The sequence below is a fragment of the Hemitrygon akajei genome, chromosome 5 (genome assembly GCF_048418815.1).
Source record: "Hemitrygon akajei chromosome 5, sHemAka1.3, whole genome shotgun sequence".
NCBI lineage: Eukaryota > Metazoa > Chordata > Chondrichthyes > Myliobatiformes > Dasyatidae > Hemitrygon > Hemitrygon akajei.
This window is the reverse complement of record NC_133128.1, coordinates 52,320,424-52,347,589: the sequence shown is the minus strand read 5'-3', so window position 1 is coordinate 52,347,589 and position 27,166 is coordinate 52,320,424. Positions and strand designations below refer to the sequence as shown.

Genomic DNA, 27,166 nt, shown 5'->3' with positions numbered 1-27,166 from the left:
CCCCTTTCCTTTTCAGTTCTGAAAAAGGGTCTCAGCCGGAAACATCAACAGTTTGTTCATTTCCGTGGATGCTGCCTGACCTGCTCAGCTCCCCCAGCATTTTGTATGTGTTGGTTTGGATTTACAGCATCTGCAGAATTCCTCATGTAACTATTAGCCAGTTAGCTTTGTATTTGTCATGGGGGGGAGCTGAAAAAGCTTTGATCCGTTGTTAAGAACATGTTAGTCTTTAGTGCAAGGGTTTCGAGGATAAAGTAAGGAACACTTGCCACATTTACACCTTTACTGAAACTGCACCTAGTTTAATTTGTTCTAATTCATGTTGTGACTGACTAGCTTCATGGCTGTGAACTCACTTTCATAAACTTCAGTTCTGAATGTTATCGGCTTACCTTTTACTGTTTGCATGATTTGTTCTATTTTTTGCACATTGGATGTTTGGCAGTCTTCTTTTTTAATGGGTTTTATTGGGCTGCTTTGTTTTGTGGTTCTCTGTAAGGAAATAAATCTCAAGGTTGCATCTAGTACACATACTTCGATAATAAATGTACTTTAAACTTAAGGGAGGATATATTGGCTGTAGAAGTGGAGACTTGCAAATATAAGAACCTGGGACAAATTAATTATCCAGTAGCACTCTTATACCAGCATCAGAACACATAATTCATAGTTTCTAAATAGCCTTGCTTATTTATTGATTTTATCTTCTTTTCATTGAAAGATTGGAAATAATTACCTTATTCTACCCTGACTTACTCATTTCAGTGCTTCTTTGTGCTTGTAATGTTTGGATTTTCAAGGGCTCCTCTACTTTCCCAACTTTGATTTCACTTTTACTGTTCTATTCAATTTGTTTTTTATTCTCTGTTGTGTCCTGATGTGCTGTGCTTGTGGTTAAACACCTATGACCTATGACTGATCACATAGTACGCTATGGTCTTCCAATTAAACTAAGACAATGTTGTCCAAGTGATAGGTGCACCTACCTATAAAAATTTATTGTCCCCTAATCTGCTTGTGTTGTGAATTTCTTCCTTAGTTTTATGCTTTTATTCTAGTTGATCCTTCACACTGATTATTTGCTGCCCATTCTATCACTCTTCAGGTTCACTCTGTTTACTCTCATCGAGTCTCTTCTGCCATTAATCCAATTTTTGCCCATTACTTTATTTTAGTCATTCCCCTCAGGTTTGCTCTTTTTACTTTCATTGGTTCTCTTGTTGTGAATAAAAATGACAAAATAGTGAGACATGTAACTGCCACTGAATCCAATTTTGAAATTATCCTGATAGAAGTATTGTAATGTAGAATACCTTATGTGGATGGGCATGAATACCAAACTGATTGAAACCCTGTATAGCAGTTACTCCAAAACAAACCAAAACCGCTGAGGAAAAAACCCTCAGGGGAAAGTGATCATAATATGATCAAATTCACCCTGAAATATGAGAAGGAGAAGCTGAAGTCAGATGTATCAGTATTACAGTGGAGTAAAGGGAAGTTCAGAGGCATGAGAGAGAAATTGGCCAGAATTGATTGGAAGAGAACACTGGCGAAGATGAAGGTACAGCAGTAATGGCTGGAATTTCTGGAAGCAATTCGGAAGGCACAGGATATATACATCCCAAAGAGGAAAAAGGTAAAGATGTGAGGGTTATAGGCTATAGTTAGCATAATTTCCTCTTGCCTGACGAATCTGTTGGAATTCTTTGAAGAAATAGCAAATCAGGAGAGGCCAAAGAGAATTGGTTGATGTTGAGTACTTGGATTTTCAGAAGGCCATCGACAAGGTGCCACCCATGAGGCTGCTTAACAAGCTACGAGCCCATGGCATTACAGGAAAGCTACTGGCATGGATAAAGCCATGGCTGATTGGCAGGAGGCAAAGAGTGGAAATAAATGGAGCCTTTTCAGGTTCGCTACCAGTGACTAGTGGTGTTCCACAGGGGTGTGTGTTAGGACCATTTCTTTTTAAGTTATATGTCAATGACTTGGATGATGGAACTGAAGGCTTTGTTGACAAAGGTGTATTAGATAAGTGGGAGGCCTTCAAAAGTGAAATTTACAAAGCTTGTATGTGCCTGTCAGAATAAAAAGTAAAGATAACAGGTTTGGGGAACCTTGGTTTTCAAGAAATATTGAGGCCCTGCTTAAGAAAAAAAAGGAGATGCATAGCAGGTATAGGTAGGTAGGTAGGTAGGTAGGAGCAAATGAAGTACTTATGGAGTCTAAGATGTGCAAGAGAAACTTAAGAAAGAAATCAGGGAGGCTAAAAGAAGCCATGAGGTTGCCCTAGCAGACAAGGTGAAAGAGAATCCTAAAGGATTCTATGAGTGCGGTAGAGCAAATGGATAGCAAGGGACAAAATAGGTCCTCTGGAAGATCAGAATGGTAATCTGTGTGTGGGGCTAAAACAGATGGGGGAGATTGTAAATGGATTTTTTTTTGCATCTATATTTACTCAAGAGACAGACACAGAATCTATAGAAGTGAGACAGAGCAGCAGCAAGATCATGGACTCTGTACAGATTAACAGAGGAGGAGGGCTTGCTGTCTTGAGGCAAATTAGGGTGGATAAATCCCTAGGACCTGACAAGGTGTTTCCTCAGACCTTTAGGGAGGCAAGTGCAGAAATTACAGGAGCCTTAAATCTTCCTTGGCGATAGATGAGGTACCAGAGAATTGGAGGAAATGTAATGTTGTTCCATTGTTTAAGAAAGGCTCTAAAAATAAACCAGGATATTTTAGTCTGGTGAGCCTGATGTCAGTAGTGGGAAAGTTATTGGCAGGTATTCCAAGGCACCAGCTATATGAGTATTCGGATAGATACAGACTGACTCGGGATAGTCAGCATGGCTTTGTACGTGGTACTGTCAGTTGAGTCTAACCAAAGTTAGAGAGCTTTTCAAGGAAGTCACCAGAAAGTTGATGAAGGCAAGGCTGTGGATGCTGTCTACTTGGACTTGACAAAGCATTTTACAAGGTCCCATATAGGAGGTTGGTCAAGAAGGTTCAATTGCTTGGCATTCAAGATGAGGTTGTTAATTGGATTAGACATGGGCTTTGTGGGAGAAGCCAAAGAATGGTAGTAGATTTTGCCTCTCTGACTGGAGGCCTGTATCTAGTGGAGTTCCACAGGGATTTGTGCTGGGCCCTTTGTTATTTGTCATCTATATCAATGATCTGGATGATAATGTGGTTAACTGGATCAGCAGGTTTGTGGATTGCACCAAGTGTAGTGGACAGTGAGGAAGACAATCTGGACTTGCAGTGGGATTTGAACCAGCTGGAAAAATGGGCTATAAAATGGCAGATGGAATTTAACACAGACAAGTGTTGCACTTTGGTAGGACCAACCAGGGTAGGTCTTACACAGTGAACAGTAGGATACTGAGGAGTGTGGTAGAGCAAAGGGATCTGGGAATACAGGTCCATAATTCTTTGAAAGTGGCAGCACAGGTAGATAGGGCCATGTAACAAATGAATGTATGTGAAGCTCCCCAGAGTAACTTCATGGGAGGTTAGGATATACAAATTTACTGCATGTCTAAATGGGTTTTTTGACAATTTTGAAAAATGTTGGTGTAGAATTTATCTTTCTGCTCTTAGTCTGCATTCTCCTAGCCTTTGTTATATTCACAAATAAATCTTTGTTCTATACAGCCAGGTTAATGTTACAATTTTTGTCTGGTAAAGTTCATGTCATTTGCTGGAATCTGAAACATGATTGTGGAACTTATCTTCAAGGGAAACTTGTTTATTCTGGCTTGTCTCCTTGAGATTACTAAAGACCATATGGAAGCTAATGATGTAGGTATTTATGCCAATTTCCAAACTAACAGATGGCTGTAAATTCCAGTTTTTCAGAAAAGTCTTTCAAAGTCACCCAAAAGAGTTACAAATGAACTTTTCTTATTTATTTTTAAATATATCTGTTTACTTTGATAGATGTAGCTTAAGGAAAGAATTTTATATAAAAAGTTAGATAAATTCTAGACATCTTATATCAAAGTTCCTTACAATCACAAAGTGATAAGGAGTAATTCAGGACCTCAAGGGCCATAATCTCTGGATTACTCCCAGTGCCACATGCTAGTGAGTCCAGGAATAGAAAGGTAGGGTAGATGAATACTTGGCTGAAAAGCTAGTGCAAGGTGTAGGGAATCAGGTTCTTGGATCATTAGGATCTCTGCTGGGGCAGAGGTGACCTGTAAAAGAGGGACAGTTTGCACTTGAACTAGAAGGGGTCAATATCGTGGCAGGGATATTTGCTTTTGCCACCAGGGAAGGTTTAAATTTAATTGCCAGGAGAGTGGGACTTAAGAGAGTGAAGTCATTGACAAGACAGGTATGTGCAACAAATGATGTTCAATGTTCAATGTAAATTTATTCTCAAAGTACATATACACTAGGTGACCAGTTTATTAGGTATACCTGTACATCTGCTTGTTGATGCAAATATATAATCTGCCAATCATGTGGCAGCAACTCAATGCATAAAAGCATGCAGACATGGTCAAGAGGTTCAGTAGTCATTCAGATCAAACATTGGAATGGGGAAGAAGTGTGATCTAAGTGATTTTGACTGTGGAATGATAACTGGTGTCAGACAGGGTGGTTTGCTGATCTCCTGGGATTTTCATGCACAACAGTCTTTAGAGTTTTCTGAGAATGATGCAAAAGACAAAAAAAAGGCTCACAGATTGGCAGTTCTGTGGGCAAAAATCCCTTGTTGATGAGAGAGGTCAAAGGAGACTGCTTTAAGCTGACAGGAAGGTGATAGTAACTAAAATAACCATGCGTTACAATAGTGGTGTGCAGAAAAGCATCTCTGAATGCACAACATGTCAGACTTTCAAGTGGATGGGCTACAGCAGGAGAAGGCCATGAACATACACTCATTAGGTATAGGAGGTATTTAGTAAAGTGACCACTGAGTGTATGCTGTCAAATGTTACCATGAGATTCATTTTTTGGAGGCACTTACAATAATATTTTATAAAATTCTATATATAAAGACAATTTTTCACAAAACTATACATAAACAGACATAAAATACTATACGTAAAATTTTACAAAACCCTATACAAACAGACAAAAACTGACAAAAACCAATATGCAAATAAAAAATAACATAGAGAATATGAGTTGTGAAGAATCCTTGAAAGTGAGACTGTAGTTCGCAGGACCAGATTAGAGTTGTGATGACTGAAGTTATCCATGGTAGTTCAGGATACTCGATGTTTGTGGAGTAAGAACTGTTCCTGAACCTGGTGGTATTGGACCAAAAGCAATAACAAGAAAAGGGCATGGCCCGATGTTGCTGGTCTTTGATCATGGTTGCTGTCTTCTTGTGGTTATGTGTGATGTTAATATACTCAATGGGTTGCCTGTGGTGGACTGGGCTGTATCTACCATTTTATGTAGCCTTTTCAATGTTTCTGTACCAGGCCGTGATGCAACCAGTTAGGATACTCTCCACTCTACATCTATAGAAGTTTGTTAAAGTTTTTGGCACCATGCCAAATCTATGCAAACTTCTAAGAAAGTAGAGATGCTATCAGTCCTTCTTAGTGATGACACTTCTGTGCTTGGGCCAGGACAAATCTTTTTATATGTTAATACAAGGAATTTCAAGCTGCTGACTCTCTCCACCTCTGTGCTCCTAATAGGTGTGTAAGCTTAGTAATCATAATACTGTAGTCATAGTTATAGTAAAAGGGCAGACAGGACCCCTGATTTAAATTGCATCTGCTAGACAATGCCCATAGCTTAACAGGTAAGGCAGATATACTAAGGGCATGGATTGACTCTAGTCACTGGGATATTCTGGCAATAACAAAAATGTTGTTGAGAAAGACAGGAATGTTTCAGGATACTGATGCTTTAGAGAAACAGGTTAAGAGTGGAGGGGGTGTTGCATTTTGGTAGGGCTATTATATAGAACCCCCCACCCCAATAGTCAGCAGGAATGAGGAGCAGATTTGTCAGGAAATTACATGTAATTGTGAGAATAGTATAGTAGTGCAGATGGGAGATTTCAATTTTCCTGGTATCGACTGGGGCACCCGGAGTGCGAAGGGCCCGAATAGGGCAGAATTTGTACAGCGAGTCCGAGACAATTTGCTCACACAATATATAGAGGAACCTGCTCAGGAAGTACAGTAATACTGGACTTCCTCTTAGGGAAAGCACCAGGCCAAGTAACTGAAGAGGCATTTGGGTTCCATTTCTGTCCTGTGTAAAACTATTAGTTTTAAGATAGTCAGAGGAAAGATAGAACCAGTCCATAGTTTAAAGTCCTGACCTGTAGCAGGGCCAACTTTGAGAGCATAAGGCAGGATTTAGCTTGGGTCATCTGAGAGACTATCTAAAAACAAAGGAACTTAAGAAGGAAATCAGGAGGGCAAAAAGAGTGTATTAGATGGATTTGGCAGGCCGGGTTAAGATGATCCGAAGAAGTTCTTCAGTTATATTAACAATAAAAGAGTGACTAGGGAGAAACTAGCTCCTCTCAAAGATGACATGTTAAGCTGCTTTATTGTCTTTTAATGTCAATTTCTCTCATCATTTACTAAGAAAAATATCATGGATGCCAAAGAAATTAGGGTAATAAATAGTGAGGTCTTGGATTATTTCTGTTTTTGCAATATACATATATACTTACTGTAAGCATTTATTTATTTTTTCTATATTTATCATGTATCGCATTGTACTGCTAAGTTAACAAATTTCACAACATATGCCAGTGATGATAAACCCGATTCTGATTCTCATTTGGATATGCTTGTTACCAGGAAGGAGGTATTTGCAGCCTTGAGGTGTGCAACGTATGGGAAGTATTTGGATAGGTACATAAAGGGTAGGGTCCCAGACGGTTATGGGCTGAATGTAGGCACGGGGACCAGCAGGGAGAACACTGAGGCGGACAAGGACCGGATGGATTGAAGAGCCTGATTCCTTGTCGTATTATTGTAATGAACACAGCGTTTCCTAATGAGACTGCTTTGAAGGCGATATGAATTTAGTAGTTAATTCACTTAGACTTCCGGAAATCTTCAAATGTAATTTTCCAAAATATTTGCAATACTCTTATACAGAATACTAGTTTGAACATGCCTTGTTGTTAGTTTGTGGGAAGTGTCTGAAACAGCAGTTCCTGAAATAATGCACTATAAAACCAACACGTTGTGGGTATGTTTGGAGCCGATCAGAACGTTACCACTCAGTTGTGAGCGCCTTTATTTCTTGTGTGTCGGAGGAACCTGGCAGTTCTCTGTTTGGTTATTTCTTGTGTGTCGGAGGAACCTGGCAGTTCTCTGTTTGGGGCATGTTTACACGAGGAGGTTAGCTGCTGGAGCGAGGTTAGCTGTTGGTCCCAGAGCGGATGCCGTAACTGTTCATGTTACATATACCGGCGGCGGCGGCAGCAGCTTTTGTAAACCCTGTTATCATGGAAAATGAGCCGCTGCAAATCACCAACACGGGCACTAACCTCACCGGTGTGCCGAATTACCGCTGCATTATGTTTAATTCGGACTCGGAGGATTACAGATGCGTGAGTATGACCTCGCCCATGTTGCTGATTTAACTCCTCTCTCTCTCCTAGCCTGAGCTGCAGGCCCGCCTAGCCCTAGCAAAACAATTCAAAGTAACATGACGAAATAAATAACTGCACAGCTTGCTTTAACAGTTCGTTCAGCAGTATGGCCTTTCTAATATTTCTGCATCATTACTGGGAAAAGAACAAGTTTCCACTGTACCCTGTGACATAAATAATAATTTTAATTAATATTTTAATTAATATTTTCCTCTGATCAACATAATTCCAAACACAACCCGTTACTCATGTATCGGATCACCTACACCCTGATCAGAAGCTGGCTTTAGTGATGTGAGTGGAGTACTTTGGTCATGAATTTATTGTTTGGCAGTGTTATCCCAAAATTAAAGGATTCAACTAGGCAAACATCATTTCCTTTAGTGACTCAGTGCAGCTAATGTCTTAACATGTTCCTGCACAAGCAATCGTTGGAATCGTATGAAAAATATTAAATAATTAAGGTGCACTTTCTTATCAGTTTTGTCATGTGCTAATATATTTCCAAAAATGCGAAAACTTTCTGTAAGATGAAGGGTCTCAACCCAAAACATTGACTGTCCAGTTCCCTTCACAGATGTGCCCATACCTCTCAACTTCCTCCAGCAGTTTGTTTTTACCTCTTCTTGAAGGTACTGATCAAATTGGCTTCAAATTGGTGATCTTGTGGTGAGGGCCCATATTAGACATGCTAAACTATAAAATACTTCATATTTGCTGGAAATTGTATATTAATAAGGTGTGGACACTTTTTGCAGTAGTATTGAGTCAAGCAAGTCAAGAAAGTCATGGGTTTAATCAGAATCTTATATTTGGCAAAGGGACTTGGTGATGGAAGGAATGAAAAGTATTAGTTCTCATTGGCTGCAAATTCTGGAATCTGGAGTTAAGAACAAAATGCTGGAGGAACTCAGCAGGCCAGGCAGCATCTGTGGAAAAGAGTACAGTTGGTGTTTCGGACCGAGGCCCCTTCGGCAGGACTGGAGAGAAAAAAGGTGAGTAGAGTTAAAAGGTGGAAGGAGGGAGGGAGAAACACAAGATGATAGGTGTGTGTTGCTTGGATTTCCAGCATCTGCAAATGTTCTCTTGTTGGTGGAAGGCTAGCCAGTTAAGTCTAAAGGAAACAGGGTTTTAACAATATATGAGCTGGAAGAAGGGAAGAATACAGTACTGTTACCTTGCTCAGAAAAGGAGGTCTTTGTGATGGTATAGAGATGGGGTGGAAACCGCAATTTGATGTCAAAGTTGCTACCAAGGTTACTACATTCTGTGTCAGTTTTTACCAATGTTGTTCCTGAGAACAAAATCTTTTGACAAGTCAATGATAAGATTTTGCATTTCCTTAACATCTGTTCTAGGTTACGATATAGTTCCTGCTGCAATTGTGCTATTACGCACATGTGGACAACAAGTAACATCCAGGAATCATTGCAGTGGTGTCTTGTATGATATAGAGAGATCAATTCAGAAAGTTTCCCATAATGCCCGGAATCCCTGATTTGAATGAATACAATAACGAAGCCTCTCCTGCTTTCTAGTACAGTCTTTGTCTATTCAGTCTCTTTTTATATGTGCCACTCCCTGGTGCCAGCATAATGACTCATCATAGCATTGCAAATATTTAAACTATGGTGATCGTAGTTGTACATGATACTTCAAATATGGTCTCAATGAATCAGAATCAGGTTTATTATCACCGGCATATGACAAGGAATTTGTTAACTGAGCAGCAGTTCAATGCAATACATAATCTAGCAGAGAGAGAAAAAATAATAAATAAAATAAAACATAATGATAAATAAACAAGTAAGTCAATTACGTATATTGAATAGATTATTTTTAAAAATTGCAGAAACAGAAATACTATATATTTTTAAAAATGAGGTAGTGTCCAAAGCTTCAATGTCCATTTAGGAATCGGATGGCAGAGGGGAAGAAGCTGTTCTTGAATCGCTGAGTGTGTGCCTTCAGGCATCTGTACCTCCTACCTGATGGTAACAGTGGGAAAAGGGCACGCCCTGGGTGCTGGAAGTCTTTAATAATGGCTGCTGCCTTTCTGAGAGACCGCCCCCTAAAGATGTCCTGAGTAACTTTGTAGACTTGTGCCAAAGATGGAGCTGCCTAGATTTACAGCCTTCTGTAGTTTCTTTGAGTCATGTGCAGTAGCCCCTCCATACCAGACAGTGATGCAGCCTGTCAGAATGCTCTCCACGGTACAACTATAAAAGTTTTTGAGTGTATTTGTGGACATGCCAAATCACTTCAAACTCCTAATGAAGTATAGCCGCTGTCTTGCCTTCTTTATGACTACATCAATATGTTGGGACCAGGTTAAATCCTCAGAGATCTTGACACCCAGGAACTTGAAGCTGCACTTCTGATCCCACTGAGGATTGAAACCCATTGCATACTTATTCTTGTATTCACATCCTCTTTCTTGGCCTTCAACAACTTGTATGCAAAATCCCATTTCAAGTCAAGTCAAGTCTTATTGTCATTTCGACCATAACTGCTGGCACAGTGCATAGTAAAAATGAGACAACGTTTTTCAGGACCATGGTGTTACATGACACAGTACAAAAAACTAGACTGAACTATGTAATAAAAAAAACAACACGGAGAAAGCTACACTAGACTACAGACCTACACAGGACTACATAAAGTGCACAAAAACAGTGCAGGCATTACAATAAATAATAAACAGGACAGTAGGGCAAGGTGTCAGTCCAGGCTTCGGGTATTGAGGAGTCTGATAGCTTGGGGGAAGAAACTGTTAAATAGTCTAGTCATGAGAGCCCGAATGCAAACGCTCCCCAATCTCTCTTTATGTTGCAAATACTCTACATTCCTGTTATCTGCCCCAAACTGCTTGAGCTCACATTTTTTCACATTATGTTCTGTCGCCATGTATTCACCTGCTCCTTCAGTTGGTCCAAGTCCTTTTGAAGTCTCTGCTGTAGTTGGGCTCTAGTGGATTAGCAATTACTGACAACTTGACCGATAATCTGCTATTCTTTACCTATCACCGTTTCAGTCATGGCATGACTTTCAAGCATTCCCTAGTCCTTTTAATCTATCTAATTCGAAAAAAAATTGTCACTATGAACTTAGTCTTTTCCCTGAGTTTATTATTAATATTAATTAAAAATCTCTAAATCCATGCTTCTCAAAAGTGTAAACAAAAGTCTGCTGAGTAACTGTAATCTGAGACACAGTCTTTTTTTTGCATTTGGAGCCTTTTTGTCTTCTGTTGCGACTGCTTTGACTGGAGAATTTCATGCTAATGGGTATCACTGAGTGAAAGTGACTTGTTTCTAATTTGGTGAGATTTTTTTTGAAGTTCAACAGTTATGGCAAAGCCAACATTTGAAATCTATCTATAATTGCCCTTGAATAACTTGTTCGGTTGTTTCAGAACTTGTGCATATCAGCACACTTCTCCTCTCATCATAGTTATCTCTTTTCACAAATGAGTACAGTAATTTCTGTACTTGGATTTTATAACAGATCTGATTTTATTTTTGAAAATTTAATTTTCATACCTACATACCGCAAAGTTCAATACTTTTATTATCAAAGTACATATTTGTCACCATATTCTACCCAGAAATTAATTTGATTGCAGGCATTCACAGTAGAAAAACGAAATACAATTGAGTCAATTAAAAAATTACTTATAAACAAAGATTGACAAACAACCAATGTGGAAAAGAGAACAAACTCTGCAAATACAAAAAGAAAAAGGAAATAATAATAAATAAATAAGCAATAAATATAGAGAAGATGAGTTGTAGAATCCTTAAAAGTGAGTCCATAGGTTGTGGAATCAGTTCAGTATTGGTTGAGTTAAGTTATCCCCTCTGGTTCAAAAGCTTGATAGTCGAGGGGAAATAACTGTTCCTGAACCTGGTTGTGTGGAACCTGAGGTTCCTGCACCTCCTTTCTCATGGCAGCAGCAAAAAGTGAAGATGGCCTGGATGGTGGGGGTCCTTGACGATGCGTAATGCATTTCACCTCCTTGTGGAAGTGCTCAATAGTGGGGAGGGCTTTTCCTGTGGTGGAATGGCCTGTATCCACTATCTTTTGTAGCATTTCCATTCAGGGGCATTGGTGTTTCCATACCAGGCCATGAGACAACCAGTCAGTATACTCTCCACCACACACCTATAGAAACATAGAAAACCTACAGCACAATACAGGCCCTTCGGCCCACAAAGTTGTGCCGAAAATGTCCCTAGCTTAGAAATTACTAGGCTTACACTTAGCCCTCTATTTTTCTAAGCTCCATGAACCTATCCAAAAGTCTCACAAAAGACCCTATCGTATCTGCCTCCACCACCGTTGCCGGCAGCCCATTCCATGCACTCACCACTCTCTGAGTAAAAAAATTTACCCTGACATCTCCTCTGTACCTACTCCCCAGCATCTTAAACCTGTGTCCTCTTGTGGCAATCATTTTAGCCCTGGGAAAAAGCCTCTGACTATCCACACGATCAATGCCTCTCATCAACATATACACCTCTATCAAGGTCACCTCACATACTCTGTCGCTCCAAGGAGAAAAGGCAGAGTTCATTCAACCTATTCTCATAAGGCATGCTACCCAATCCAGGTAACATCCTTGTAAATCTCCTCGGCACCCTTTGTATGGCTTCCACATCCTTCCTGTAGTTAGGCGACCAGAACTGAGCACAGTACTCCAAGTGGGGTCTGACCAGGGTCCTACGTAGCTGCAACATTACCCTTCATCTCTTCAATTCAATTCCACAATTGATGAAGGCCAATACACCATAAAGTATCTATCTATCTATCTATACGCCTTCTTAACCACAGAATCAACCTGCGCAGCTGCTTTGAGTATCCTATGGACTCGGACCCCAAGATCCCTCTGATCCTCCACACTGCCAAGAGTCTTATGATTAATACTATATTCTGTCATATATTTGACCTACCAAAATGAACCACTTCACACTTATCTGGGTTGAACTCCATCTGCCACTTCTCAGCCCAGATTTGCATTTTGAAATTTTGAAAAAAATAAAAGCTTAAAAATGAATTGCTTACTCTATAGCACACTTGAATGCCAAAAGTTAAATTGATGAAAAAAAACTTAATAAAATTCCTACTATCTGCAGGTCATCATCATTGCAGTGAAGCGGGCCTCTGCTGCTTTCTCTCTCATTGGATGGTAAGTTTTGTTTCATTTCATAATCTCTGATTAATCAAAATTCTCTTGTTATATTTTGACATTTATGTTGTATATGTGTGACTCAATTGTGCTTGCAGAAAACCAAAACCCTAATATTAATAGGAGATCATTAAGAGGAAAGTGGACCCCTTTAAGTAAGTTTATTGAGTGGATAGCTTGGCAATTCACTCAGAAGGATCCTGTGTATGGATCCCTGGTTAGCAGTGAGTTAGTTGCTTTTAGTTGGGCATCTATCTGTTTATACAGCAATAGGTCTTTTGTAGAGCCATTCATTCTCTTACAGATCCATTGGTTAAGATTACAGCTTACATGGAATCTCCTGTCTCACTAATGTGAGTTTTTTGAGGAGGTCATTAAGATTGATGAAGGCATAGGACTTTACTAAGGCATTTGACAAAGTACCATATGGCCAAGAAGGTTAAGTTCAAACTTCAAAGTAAATTTATTATCAAAATACATATATGTCACCATATACAACCCTGAGATTCATTTTCTTTTGGGCATACCTAATAAATCCAATAGCCATAATAGAATGAAAGACCACACCGACAGGGTGGACAGCCAATGTACAAAAGACAACAAACTGTGCAAATGCAAAAAAAAAGAAATAATAATAAATATCAAGAACCTGAGATGAAAAGTACTTGAAAGTTCTATGGATTGTGGAAACATTTCATCGCTGGGACAAGTGAAGTTATCCCCTTTGGTTCACGAGCCTGATGGCTGAGGTGTAATAACTGTTCCTGAACCTGGTAGTGTGACTCCTGAGACTCCTGTACCTTCTTCCTGATGGCAGCAGTGAGAAGAGAGCATGACCTGGGTTGTAAGGGTCCCTGATGATGGATGCTGCTTTCCTGCAACAACGCTCTGTATGGATGTGCTCAGTGGTGGGGAGGGCTTTATCCATGATGGACTGGCCTATATTCACATCCTTTTGTAGGATTTTCCATTCAAGGGCATTGGTTTTCCTTTACCAGGATGTGATGCAGCCAGTCAATATACTCTCCATCACACATCTATATGGAAGTTTGTCAGAGTTTTAGATGTCATGCCAAACTGCAGACTGCTCAGGAAGTAAAGTTGCTGCTGTGCTTTCTTTGTAATTGGACTTGCATGCTGGACCCAGGACAGATCCTCTGAAATCAACTGGAGAAATGGGCTGGAAAATAGCAGATGGAATTTAATGCAGGCAAGCATGAGATTTTGCACATCAGTCGAGCCAACCAGGGTAGGTCTTACACAGTGAACGGTAGGGCACTGAGGAGTGTGGTAGAACAAGGGATCTGTGAAGACAGGTACATAATTCGTTGAAAGTGGCGTCACGGGTTGATAGGGTTGTAAAGAAAGCTTTTGGCACATTTGCCTTCATTAATCAATGTATTGCGATGGGATGTTGTGTTGAAGTTGTATAAGACAGTGGTAAGGTGCAATTTGGAGTATTCTGTGCAGTTTGGGTCACCTACCTACAGGAAAGATGCTGAGAAAATTTACAAGGATGTTGCCAAGTTTTGAGGACCTGACTTTCAAGGAAAGGTTGAATAGGTTAGGATTGTATTCTTTAGAACGTAAAAGATTGAGAGGAGATTTGGTAGAGTTCTACAAAATCATGATGGGTATAGATAGGGTAAATTCATGCAAGCTTGATTTCAATGTTTAACATATCTTCAGATAGGTACATGGATAGTAGGGATATGGAGAGCTGTGGTCCTGGTACAGGTTGTTGGGAGCAGGCAGTTGAAGTGGTTTGGCATTGACTCAATGAGTCGAAGGGTTTTTTCTGTGTTGCGTTTCTCAAAGTAAATAAATAGATGGTAACGCTGTGGAATTTAAAGTTGCTGACCCTCTCCACCTCTGATCACCCAATGAGGATGGTAAGGTTAAGGTACTTTGGGGTACAGCATGTGCTGGCTATTTGGATCTAAGCTATGCTTCTTGCTAGGATGTAGACGATGGAGTTGAAAAGCTGCCTTTCTGATTGGAAATCTGCAGTTAGTGTGTGCCGCAGGGATTGGTGCTGGTACCCTTATTATTTGAGCTATATATATTGGATGTGAATGTAGGAGGAATGATTAGTAAATTTGCAAATGGCATGGAAATTGGGACAGTTGTGAAAAACCAGTCCAGTTATTTAAGGGTACAGATCAGATGGCGGACCATGGGTAAATGGAAATTAGTCCCAGCAAGTGGGAGGTAATTGATGCGTTTTTGGAAGTCATATAGGGTTAAGGTATATACAGTAAATGGTAGGGCCCTAAGAATGAACAAAGGGATCTTGAGTTTCAAGTCCACAGTTCTCTAAAAGCGGCAATATGGGTAGATAGGGTAGCAAAGAAGACATATGGTATGCTTGCCTTCAAGGATTGGGGCATAGAATACAGACGTTGGGATGTTATGTTCTTTCGGAATAAGATGGCGCCAGAGAATAACACGACCAAGGGTGACATCTTCCAGACAGTTCACGAAAATACTTATTTCATTTCTTTTTTGTCTTCTTTTTCTTTCAAATGTGGTTCTGGTACTATTGGAGGCCGTGATCTACAAACGTTTGTACTTTTTTTGTTGTGTGTATTTGAGCCAATTGAGCAATCTGGCACTTTGCTGTGGTTCAAGCAAAGCACGCAGTCTTGGTCGTGGATAGCCCATGATCGATTACATTACTTGCTGATCTTGCCAATTAAAACATCAGGGAAGATTGAAATCATCGAGGCGAGTGCAGAAGGCGAGCGGCAATTCAGCGCCATCTACCATCGTCTTGCTTGCTGCTGCCAGAGGAAGGTGTCTGTGTGTGATGGTCTGTCTTTCTCTTTCCCGCTGCCCTCAAAGGAAGGTCCCTGTGTTTGCATGGTCTCTCTATCCCTTAGTGCTGTTGGAGGATGTTGTTGGAGTTCTTGGTCTTGGGCAAGGTTTAATCAATGTGGATTGGACTCTAGTTCACGGAATGATGTGTTTCTGGTTGCTCCTTTTGTTGCTATTTGGTGCAATTTTGATTGGAGCGGCTTGCAGATAACGAACAACATAGCGCTAAATTGAACTGAACTGAATCTACCTGGACTCTTAATTTTGTGTTTAATATTCTGTAGTTTTTGCTTGTTTTCTTTTGCCATTTACATGTAACTCTCACTTCAGCTGGTGACTTAATATAGGGGTTGATAACCCCCGGCCCGGCTGGAAATCTCATTTGGGTGGATGCTGCGTGATGTGTCCCGTTACACATCAGTACCCTGAAATAACAAACAGTACACAATACGCGATTAAATGATTAAGCGTTATAATTCTTACTTTGACTATATGGTGAGTAGAGAAATGAAATATAAGAAAAAAAGGGCCCAATCTTATTAAACAGTCTGTTGCGCAAAGTTGGAGCTCACTGATAAGTCAATTGTTCACCATTGACCTCCTCCGATCGTCTCTGCCCTTCAGACCCTCGCTCTGAGTCCACCCCATCTGGCAGTCTACCAAATTTCTCCATTCGTGTCTTCTCTCCTCATCTCTCCCCGGCAAAAGCCTTCCAGAATCAGAAGACGGCAACAAAATCCAGATTGGCTAGCATGCATACCACAGTCCTCTTATCTCCAGCCATAACCCGAACATTGCTGCCACAGAGAAACCATTACCTCAGCAGTGAACATTACAGCGAAGCCATTTCCGTAGTCTTAGCAGTGAAACATTACAGAGAAGCCATTACAGCATGTTACATAGCTATTTGTTTTTTTTGTGGGGGGGTTTTGATGTTTTTATTTGAATAGGTTCCATAGTTTCTTTTGTTTTGTGGCTGTCTGTGGGGAAGATGAATCTCAAGGCTGTATACATACATTGATAATAAATGTACTTTGAATCCTAAATGTGAAAGCATTACAAAATGCATGTTAGACTATATTTTGAGTATTTCTGTCTGGAGTGTCCTCTGCTCTATCTATAGCACAACCACATCCTTCCTACACAACAGCATAGAAAGGATGTAGCTATCTGAAGGTAGAGCAGAGGAGATACACAAGATACTGCATAGTTTGGAGACTTAAGTTGTGAGGAGAAATTGGTTAGCTGGGGTTGTTTTCCTGGAGCACAGGTGGCTAAGGGTGACCTAATAAAAGTATAGAATATGTATGAGAGGTATAAATAAGATAGATAGTCAAAATCTTTTATCTGTGGGAGGAGTATCAAAAAAAAAGCACAGGTTTGAGGTGAGGAGAGGAAGCAGCCTGAAAGGAGATTTAAGAGGAGAGTTTTTTTACCCAGAGAGTGATGAAAGCTGAAATTTGTTGCAGAGGAGGTTGTGGAACGAAATACACTTGCTACATTTTGGAGATAATTAGACAGGTACTTTAATCAAGACAGAGAGTGATACTGATCTAATGTGGGAAATGGGGATAGTGTCGATAGGCAGAAAGGTCGACATGGTTGTGCTTCGCCTAAGGATTTGTTTCTGTGTTTTGTGACTCTTTGACTATTCTGAAACAGGTACAAGATGGAGACAAATTTCTATGAGCAGGAAAGTTTTGAGAAGGGAAAAAAAAAGACCATTTACGTTGTTGATGCAGCTTGCTGCATTCTTAGACATTCTCTGCCTAGGTCAAGGACACTGAGTCACTTAAAGTAACCACTTTTGTAGTTCTTGAGATCTCACAGTCACAGGTACTAAACCAAGGACCTTTATAATCTGTACCATTTAGCTGCATGCTGGATAAGATTGTGAATTGTTGTAATGCAAAGGAGAATATATTCTAATAATTGTGTTGTTTTTACTTAGCCTCTTTATGCTTCTTGTGATATGGTTATTTCGGAAGTACAACTCTCTGGCACAGGTAAAAATAATTTAAATGCTTTGTTATTAACGTGCTCCGCCAATACAATCTCCAGACACTTTTGTCTTTAGATTTTTCACTTTCTTCATTGATGTCAACTTTAGGTACCAATGAGCAAGGAAGGTTGCAAAGGAAAAAATATAAATATCCACTAGTCAGATGACATTTCATTAAGTGGCTTATCTGTGCCATTTTTCTGCCAGTTATGTTGGTTTAGTAAAGTAAGTGGTCTCTCTTCAATTGATACCAACTTTGCTTTTTATTTGCACTTTGGGTAGAATGGCAAAAAGAAAGAGGATGTGTATCACATCCTCTTAAGGGGAGGGAAGTTGAAGGGGGATATTAGAGGAAGGTTTTTCCTCAGAGAGTGGTTGGTGTGTGGAATGCACTGCCTGAGTCAGTGACAGAGGCAGACACACTAGTGAAGTTTAAGAGACTACTAGACAGGTATATGGAGGAATTTAAGGTGGGGGGTTATATGTGAGGCAGGGTTTGAGGGTCAGCACAACATTGTGGGCTGAAGGGCCTGTAATGTGCTGTACTATTCTATATCCTATATCATAAATGCTCAGAATGCAGAAGGATTGAGTCTTTTATTTGTGAAACATTATGTACCTTAAACACACTTTAATGACTAAATCAATAAATAATTCTGTTGTTCAAGCTTGTATTTAAAAGGCTTGAGAAGGAATAGATTAGCAAAAGTAAATGGCAGATCTCTTAAAGGCAAAGGAGATTTCAATATGTCATATCCTTTATATTTTGTAGGTCGCTTCTGCAGACTGAAAGCATTCAGCATACAGCATAGTGAGGATTTAATGACAATGAGATACTTAAAGTAAATCGTGATGCTACCAGAGAAATTAGTGGGACAAGAAGTTGAACATGACACCTGGGGTGATGCTAGGTTGTTTGTCTTCTCCTTTAACATTCATGTTAGTGAAACTAAAGTCAGTGGGAATCCAAAGAAAAACTGTCCATTAACTGGGTTCATGCCAGTCACTAAAGCTTGTGGTTTTTGAAAGCTAGTCATTTGACTTTAGTTCATTATTGGAATTATCTCCTTCACCCTCAACATTAGCACCAATAAAAGCAAATTGAAGGAGCAGCAAAAGCTACTCTAGCCTTTTACATCTTCACCAAAGTCTTCAGCTCCATCATTTGTGGAGGATTGAAAAATATCCACCTCAAGTTCTGTTGCCTACAGAAATTTGTCTCTAAGGTAACCTTGTTCCATTCTAGCACGCAAGCTGTGATATTAAATGTACCACAGAACCATTATCACATGTTACATAAAGCTGCATCAATATCCCAAACTTTTCTTAATCTTTCTTGCTGTAATGTTGCAACTTGCCTCCAACAAACTTCCCACAAGAGTGAAATTAATCTTCAGAGCCAACAGGAAATTGTTCATCTATGGTGACCACACTCCAGAGCTTATCTTAGGACTGGTCATATAAAATGAGATTGATTAGTTAATGACTTCACAACAAAGGATCCTGATCAAACATAATAAAATTTAACTTTCTCATTTCATAAGAGTGATTTTGGTGTATTTTTCTATTTCCTCACGTGAGGATTCACCTCTTCCATAGCTAAAAGGTCTTCCAACTATGTGTTGTCCTAATTTTTGCTCGTCCATTCCACCAATTTCCAGAACATGATAGCTACCCCTTACTTCATCTCCCACCCCACTAGACTACCTATTCAATAAACCACCATCAGATTTCTGAATGGCCCGTGAATCCATGAACACTACCTCATTATTCCCTCCTTTTTGACATTTGTATTTTGTAATTTAGAGCTATTTATGTCTATGCACTATACTGGTACTGCAAAATAGCAAATCACATGTCATATGTCTGTGATAATAAATCTGATTCTAATTTCGATTCTAATGCTGACAACAAGCACATCTCCTCTATTAACCCACCACAGCTCTTTCAACACTTAGAAAATATCATTCTTGAAGTGACACATTGGTCCCTTCCTGTGACATTGAAGAGGATGTGGCACCTGCCTTTTATCTCCTTTTCATTGTCCTGAGCACTTTGTTAGATGAACTTCAATGTGCAGGTCCTCACTAACTTATGAACGCCAACTTGTGTATAGCCCATACATATGATTTAGCATTTGGAAAGCTGGCATGAGGGATTTGCTGGCTGTTGTGGGCTCCATCATTTTCTGCTGTGTAGGAACTCCTTCACATTTCAGCTTTTGGGTTACAAACTTCACAAGAATGGAATTCTGTTGTCACCTGGGGAGGACTTGTTCTTGCACTCTCATCAAGTTAGCTTACTGCATTAACTTTTCACAATCCATTCTATTTCACCTTGGGAAGACCAACATGGATTAGATGATTGCTTTTTGGAACATTTCCATTCATTCTGGTTCACTCAACATTATGATTACCTGCCCCATACATATTCTGACCTCTATCCCTGGCTTTCATTGAAGCTAGAGAAACAACATTTCATTTTCTTTACAGCCTTCAAAATAACAAGTTCCAATTGTAATTACAGCTCCCCAACCTTTCTGGAAGCAACTGTTGGAATAACTTCTCTTTTCCCATTTACCCTAGAGTTTTACTTCTACTTAACCTCCTTCTGTTCCTTTGTACATAGTTAACTATTAGTTAATTATTCACGAATAGATACAAAGTCATTGATCTAAAGCAATTTCCTGCTGATCAACCTGGTAAATTATTTAGCATTTTCTATTTTAATGTTAGGTTCCTAGGGTATACAGAATTTAGTTATTCTATGTATTGAAACATGTGTTGGATATTTTTGGAAGATTAAGGTACCAAGGGATATGGGGAACTGGCACACAAGGGGCAAGGAGGAAGGCAGCAGAAAGGAAATTATAGACCAGTTAGCCTGACCTCAGTAGTTGGGAAGATGTTAGAGTCAATTGTTAAGGATGAAGTGATGGAGTACTTGGTGACACAGGACAAGATAGTACAAAGTCAGCATGGTTTTGCTTCAGGGAAAATCCTGCCTGACAAATCTGTTGGAATTCTTTGAGGAGATTGCAAGTAGGATAGAAAAAGGGGATGCAGTGGATGTTGTATATTTGGACTTTCAGAAGACCTTTGACAAGGTGCCACACATGAGGCTGCTTACCAAGTTAAGAGTGTGTGTTCCGCAGGAGTCGGTGTTGAGACCACTTTTTTTTATGCTGTATATAAATGATTTAGACGATGGAATAGATGGCTATGTTGCCAAGCTTGCAGATTAGATGAAAATTGGTGGAGGGGCAGGTAGTGTTGAGGAAACAGGTAAGATGTAGAAGGACTTAGACAGATTAGGAGAATGGGCAAGAAAGTGGCAAATGAAATGCAATGTTGGAAAATGCATGGTAATGCTCTTTGGTAGTAGAACTATTTTCTAATAGTTTTCTATTTTGGTGGACTATTTTCTAAATGGGGAGAAAATCCAGGAATCTGAGATGCAGAAGGACTTGGGAGTCTTTGTGCAGAACACTCTGAAGGTTAACTTGCAGGTTGAGTCAGTGGTGAGGAAGGCAAATGCCATGTTAGCATTCATTTCAGGAAGTCTAGAATACAAGAGCAAGGCTGTGATGCTGAGGCTTTATAAGGCACTGGTGAGGCCTCACCTTGAATATTGTGAACAGTTTTGGGCCCCTCATCTTAGGAAAGATGTGCTGGCATTGGAGAGGGTCCAGAAGAGGTTCACCAGGATGATTCCAGGAATGGCTTGGGGTCAATATTTGCTGGAATTCAGAAGGATGAGGAGGGATCACATTTAAACCTTTCGAATGTTGAAAGGCCTAGACAGAGTAGATGTGGAAAGGATGTTTCCTATGGTGGGAGAGTCTAGGACAAGAAGGCACAGCCTCAGGATAGAGGGGCACCCTTTCAAAATTGCGGAGAAATTTCTTTAGCCAAAGAGTGGTGAATTTGTGGAATTTGTTGCCACATGCAGCTGTGGAGGCAGAGATTGATAGGTTTTGGTTGGACATGGCATCAAAGGTTATAGGGAGAAGCCTGGGAATTGGGGTTGAGAAGGAGATAGAAAAAAGGATCAGCCATGATTGAACGGTGGAGCAGACTCGATGGGCCAGATGCCCTAAAAAATTCTGCTCCTATGTTTTATGGTCTTATGGTCTTGAGGTGTCGAGTAGATCAGCTGTTTTGAATGGCAACGCAGGTCTTCTCCTGCTTCTATTTTCTTATGTTCAGCTTTCAAGAGATAGGAGAAAAGCATAGAATCATGTCTTTCACTGTTGTGAACAGCAAATCATGCTATAACGTGACAAAAAGTAACTTGCTACCTTCAGATGTGGAGCCAGCTTATCACAGAGTCGTACTAGTATGGACCAGAAATTTGTGACTGGCTGCATTTCAAATGTTTATAACTGCAATCACAACGAAAGTTTCAAAGGCCTGATATTTACTCTGGAGTTCTTTGTGGCCTGAAACATATGATTTATATTTCAATCTATAAAACAATTCAGTCCTGGAACCAATTCAGCCTAGAACCACAAAACTGACCACTAACATCAGCAGATTGAGTTATAAGAGAAGGGAGAAAAACTTGTACCAAAAGGTGAATGAGAAGAAATTTGTTGGAGCATGTTATATAAAGACAAATTTGGAGTATGGTTTCAAATGAAATTGCAGGTCAAAGAGCTGCTGGTTCACGCTAGTGGAAAACAAAGTTGGGACAGATGTCTGAAGGAGAACTTCAGTGCTAAGATTTTTTTCAACGCAGACAATGAATTCCTGATTTAGGTAACAAAAACTTGAGAGTACTTTTAGAGTATGTTAAAAGTTCAAAGTAAATTTATTATCAAAGTACATTTATGTCACCATGTATATTACCCCGAGATTCATTTTCTTGTGGACATTCATAGTATAGAAAGAAACACAACAGATTAAATGGAAAACTGCACACAACAAACAACTGATGTGGAAAAGACAACAAACTGTGCAAATAAACAAACAAACAAACAAACAAGCAAGCAAGCAATAAATATTGAGAATATAGCCGCAGTGTTCTTAAAAGCGAGGTCATAGATTATGGAATTGGTTCAGTGCTGAGATGAGTGACCTCTGGTTCAGGAGTCTGATGGCTGAGTGGTAATAACTGTCCCTGAACCTGGTGGTGTGGGAATTGATGGCAGAAGCGAAAAGAGAGAATGGCCTGGATGGTGAGGGTCCTTGATGACAGACAGACAGACATACTTTATTGATCCCGAGGGAAATTGGGTTTCGTTACAGTCGCACCAACCAAGAATAGTATAGAAATATAGCAATATAAAACCATAAATAATTAAATAATAATAAGTAAATTATGCCAAGTGGAAATAAGTCCAGGACCAGCCTATTGGCTCAGGGTGTCTGACATTCTGAGGGAGGAGTTGTAAAGTTTGATGGCCACAGGCAGGAATGACTTCCTATGACGCTCAGTGTTGCATCTCGGTGGAATGAGTCTCTGGCTGAATGTACTCCTGTGCCTAACCAGTACATTATGGAGTGGATGGGAGTCATTGTCCAAGATGGCATGTAACTTGGACAGCATCCTCTTTTCAGACACCACCATCAGAGAGTCCAGTTCCACCCCCACAACATCACTGACCTTACGAATGAATTTGTTGATTTTGTTGGTATCTGCTACCCTCAGCCTGCTGCCCCAGCACACAACAGCAAACATGATAGCACTGGCCACCACAGACTCGTAGAACATCCTCAGCATCGTCCGGCAGATGTTAAAGGACCTCAGTCTCCTCAGGAAATAGAGACAGCTCTGACCCTTCTTGTAGACAGTCTCCGTGTTCTTTGACCAGTCCAGTTTATTGTCAATTCGTATCCCCAGGTATTTGTAATCCTCCACCATGTCCACACTGACCCTTTGGATGGAAACAGGTGTCACTGGTACCTTAGCCCTCCTCAGGTCCACCACCAGCTCCTTAGTCTTTTTCACATAAAGCTGCAGATGATTCTGCTCGCACCATGTGACAAAGTTTCCCACTGTAGCCCTGTACCCAGCCTCATCTCCCTTGCTGATGCATCCAACTATGGCAGAGTCATCAGAAAACTTCTAGATGTTGCTTTCCTGTGACAGTGCTCTTTGTAAATGTGCCCGGTGTTGGGAGGGCTTTACCTGTGATGGACTAGGCTGTAGTAATTACTCTTCGTAGTGTTTTCCATTCAAGGCCATTAGTGTTCCCATACCAGTCTGTGATGCAACCACAGAAGTTTGTCAAAATTTTAGATGACATGCTGAATCTGCACCCGCTTCTAAGAAAGTGGAGATAATACAGTGCCTTCTTTGTTACGGCAGTTACATGCTGGAACCAGGACAGATTCTCTGGAATCATAATGCCGGGGAATTTAAAGTTGCTAACCCTCTCCACCTCTGATCCCCTGATGAGGACTTCTACTTTCCTCTTCCTGTATTCAATAATCAGCTCTTTGATTTTGTTGACATTGGGTAAGAGGTTGTTGTTGTGTCACCACCTTGGATTCAGCTTACGATTCCGGTGTCATCAGCAAACTTGAATGTGGCATTGGAGCTGTACTTAGCCCCCTGCACACAGCTTTATTGTGCACCTGATGGAGATTGTGGAGAAGGTGTTATTGCCGATCTGAACTGACTGGGGTTCTGCAAGTGAGGTAATTGAGGACACAGTTGCACAAGGAGGTATTGTGGTCTAGGTCTTGGAGCTTATTGATTAGTTTTGAGAGGATGATAGTACTGAATGCAGAGCTGTAGTCGATAAAGAGCATCCTGATATATGCATCTCCAGGGCTGAGTGGAGAGCAAATGAAATGGAATCTGATATTGACCTGCAGTGACGGTAGGAAAATTGGAACAGATCCAAATCACTCTTCAAGCAGGAGTTGATATGCTTCATCACCGACTTCTCAAAGCACTTTGTCACAGTGGACGTAAGTGCTACTGGATGATAGTCATTGAGGCAGATTTCAGTGTTCTCCTTAGGCACTGGTATAACTCAAAGCTGATAGAAGCAGGTGGCTATCTTTGACTGCCGAAATGAGAGGTTAAACATATCAGTGAACATTCCAGCCAGTTGAACGTCTTCAGCTCTTGGCCAGGTACCCCGTCAGGTCTGGATGCTTTTCGTGGGTTCTCACATCAGCCTCAGGGATTGAAATCACGGGGTCATCGGGGACTGTGAGAGTTCATAAAGATGTCTCTATGTTTTGGCGGTCAAAGCGAGCATAAAAGGCATTGAGCTCATCTGGGCAAAACCTTGTGTTATGTATGTGACTAGGCTTTACTTTGTAGCAGCTGAGAGCATTCAAGCCTTGCCACACCTCTTGAGCATCCCTCAGCGATTCAGATTTGGTTGGGAATTGCCCCTTGCGTTATGAGTTGGCTTTCTAGAGGTCATACCTGTACATCTTCTACTTTACTTGGTCATTAGATCTGAGCGCCACTGATGTGGCCCTCAGCATATTCTAGATCTCTTGGTTCTTCCACAGCTTCCGGTTGAGGAAGACTGAATTATTTCCTGGGACACATTACTGTTCCAGGAACTTAGACTATTTCTTATTACTTGACAGGAGCTTTGTTGAATTGTAATATTTTTCTGATCATCAGTGAAAATTCTAGAGTTGTTATCCCAGTTAGGACAATGAAGAGTGTAATTGCATGAACTATGCCAGACTGAAATGGTACCTTTTGAACTCAAGCAAAAGGTGCCTTTTATAGTGAACACATGAAAAGATTTAATTGTTTTGTCATGAACATTATATATGGATATAGAGATATCCCAAGATAAGACATGATTAGGGTCAGATATGATATTCCCTAAACTGCACTGATTATATTTACATAAATGATCCAGTATGTGTGGGGCATAATCATTATAAATGTTGTAGCCCAGGGAAAAGTACACCATCAGGACAACAACTGCTTTTTTGGATTTTAATTCTTTTATCTGTTTTAGATGTTTAAGTGCCAGAAAGAGGGTCTTAAAACAAAACAAACGACTTTACAATCTGTTCCTGCTGTTACAATCTCCGTTTAACCTTTGATCCACACACTTGTGTCTCGACCATTTGCATATGCAGAATAAAAATACAAAGAAAACCGCACAAAACTAATACAGTACTAATATGGTAGTGGCAATTCTGAAGGAACACAATACAGACAACATTAGAATCCCCCCAACCCTGTATCTTATACATTGCAGCGAAAAATGTAAGCGAATACACTTCATCTAAGATGCCTATTACTCTTTAGTACACACGTGCTGAACCCCCAAACTGAGACTAAACATTCACGTTACGCTGTTACATGCACAATCAGTCATGATACAATAAAGTTAGACAAAAGGTACACTTTGGCACAACTTTTACAAGATATTGCCTGGTAGTTAAATTACAGGAAGACTGACCTGCTTGGCTGGTGAGGAACTTTGCAAGCCACGCTATCCAGTGTTGAGATCTTTACTCGTGAAAATCTAAAGCATCCACATGTAAAACATGTCAAATTACTGATATTCTCGATTCGCCAACAAGCATAGATGAATTCACATGGATATTGTAAATTAATGCTCACCTTTCCTCACCCAGCCCAGTACCTCTGGGGGAACTTGATTCCAACACCCTACCAGCTCCTGCAGCAGAAAACAAAATGGCCTCCCCACTATCCCGCGTGTGCGTAATGACGTCACCATATCCACTTAAAGGCACAGACGACTATTCTAGCATTACCTGGATGAATGCCTAAATTCATATGATACTCGCAAGTATATGTTAGGAGTTATCTCACTGGCACATTATGAGTAGGGAAAACTGGCAAAAATATAACAACAAGAAGTAATATTAGAATAAACTTCATAATGTTTAGTAGTTGTCAACTTGCTTGAAGTTTTCTGGCTGGTTAGTGATTTGTTTATTGTAACCCAACAAGGTAGGCATGGTGGCCAAGAGGCTGCTAGCAATTAACCACAGCACTTGTCATTGTCCAGTACCACTTTATCCCGCTTTGCAATGGCTGGCGTGTATCTTGTACTTTCACAGCTGAGTTGGCAATTAACAACACTTGATTTCCCATTGAGCTGCTTGTGGTTCCTTATGCACTTTCTTACCCAAGACCCACTCATCAGGAATCAGGATGTGTCCTCCTCCTTTTGGGTCACTCCAAGTGGCAGAAACCTGTTGAGAAACAGACTGGACAGCTTGGGTTAACTTCATTCAATAGCTAACTAAACTGTCTGCCATAATGTATATATTAATATCTCTCTGAGATTAGGGCACTGTGCAGTGACATAGGACATCCTGTTACCACATTGAATGGACCTAGATTAGTTTTCTTGTTTTGGTCTGCTCTGATGCTACGTTAGATCACAGGAAGAGCCATAGGACATGGTACACCCTTTTTCATGATCCTTCAATTGTTTGATGGTTCCATTCATTTGTTTGCCTTGGCCTGATGATTCTGGGCGATGTGGGCAATGGAAAGTCTATTCAATGTTCATCAGTCGATATAATTCTTGAGCATTCAAGGGCATTGGTGTTTTTATACCAGGCTGCGATGCAGCCAGTCAAAATACTCT

General features: G+C 40.3%; 1 protein-coding gene across 5 annotated transcripts in view; it reads left to right on the top strand.

Moving 5' to 3' along the window:
• The first annotated feature begins 6,918 nt into the window (after positions 1 to 6,918).
• LOC140727788 (cyclic AMP receptor-like protein A) overlaps positions 6,919 to 27,166 on the top strand; it is a 191,548-nt gene continuing 171,300 nt past the window's right edge. For 3 of the 5 annotated variants that reach the window (XM_073045554.1, XM_073045553.1, XM_073045552.1), the window contains exons 1-3: positions 7,182 to 7,558; positions 12,736 to 12,788; positions 17,557 to 17,611. In XM_073045554.1, coding sequence (XP_072901655.1) covers positions 7,403 to 7,558; positions 12,736 to 12,788; positions 17,557 to 17,611 — 264 coding nt within the window. In that variant the 5' untranslated portion in view covers positions 7,182 to 7,402. Of the gene's footprint in view, positions 7,065 to 7,181; positions 7,559 to 8,421; positions 8,596 to 12,735; positions 12,789 to 17,556; positions 17,612 to 27,166 lie in introns of those variants that run through there. The other 2 variants (XM_073045555.1, XM_073045556.1) reach the window with 2 other exon arrangements.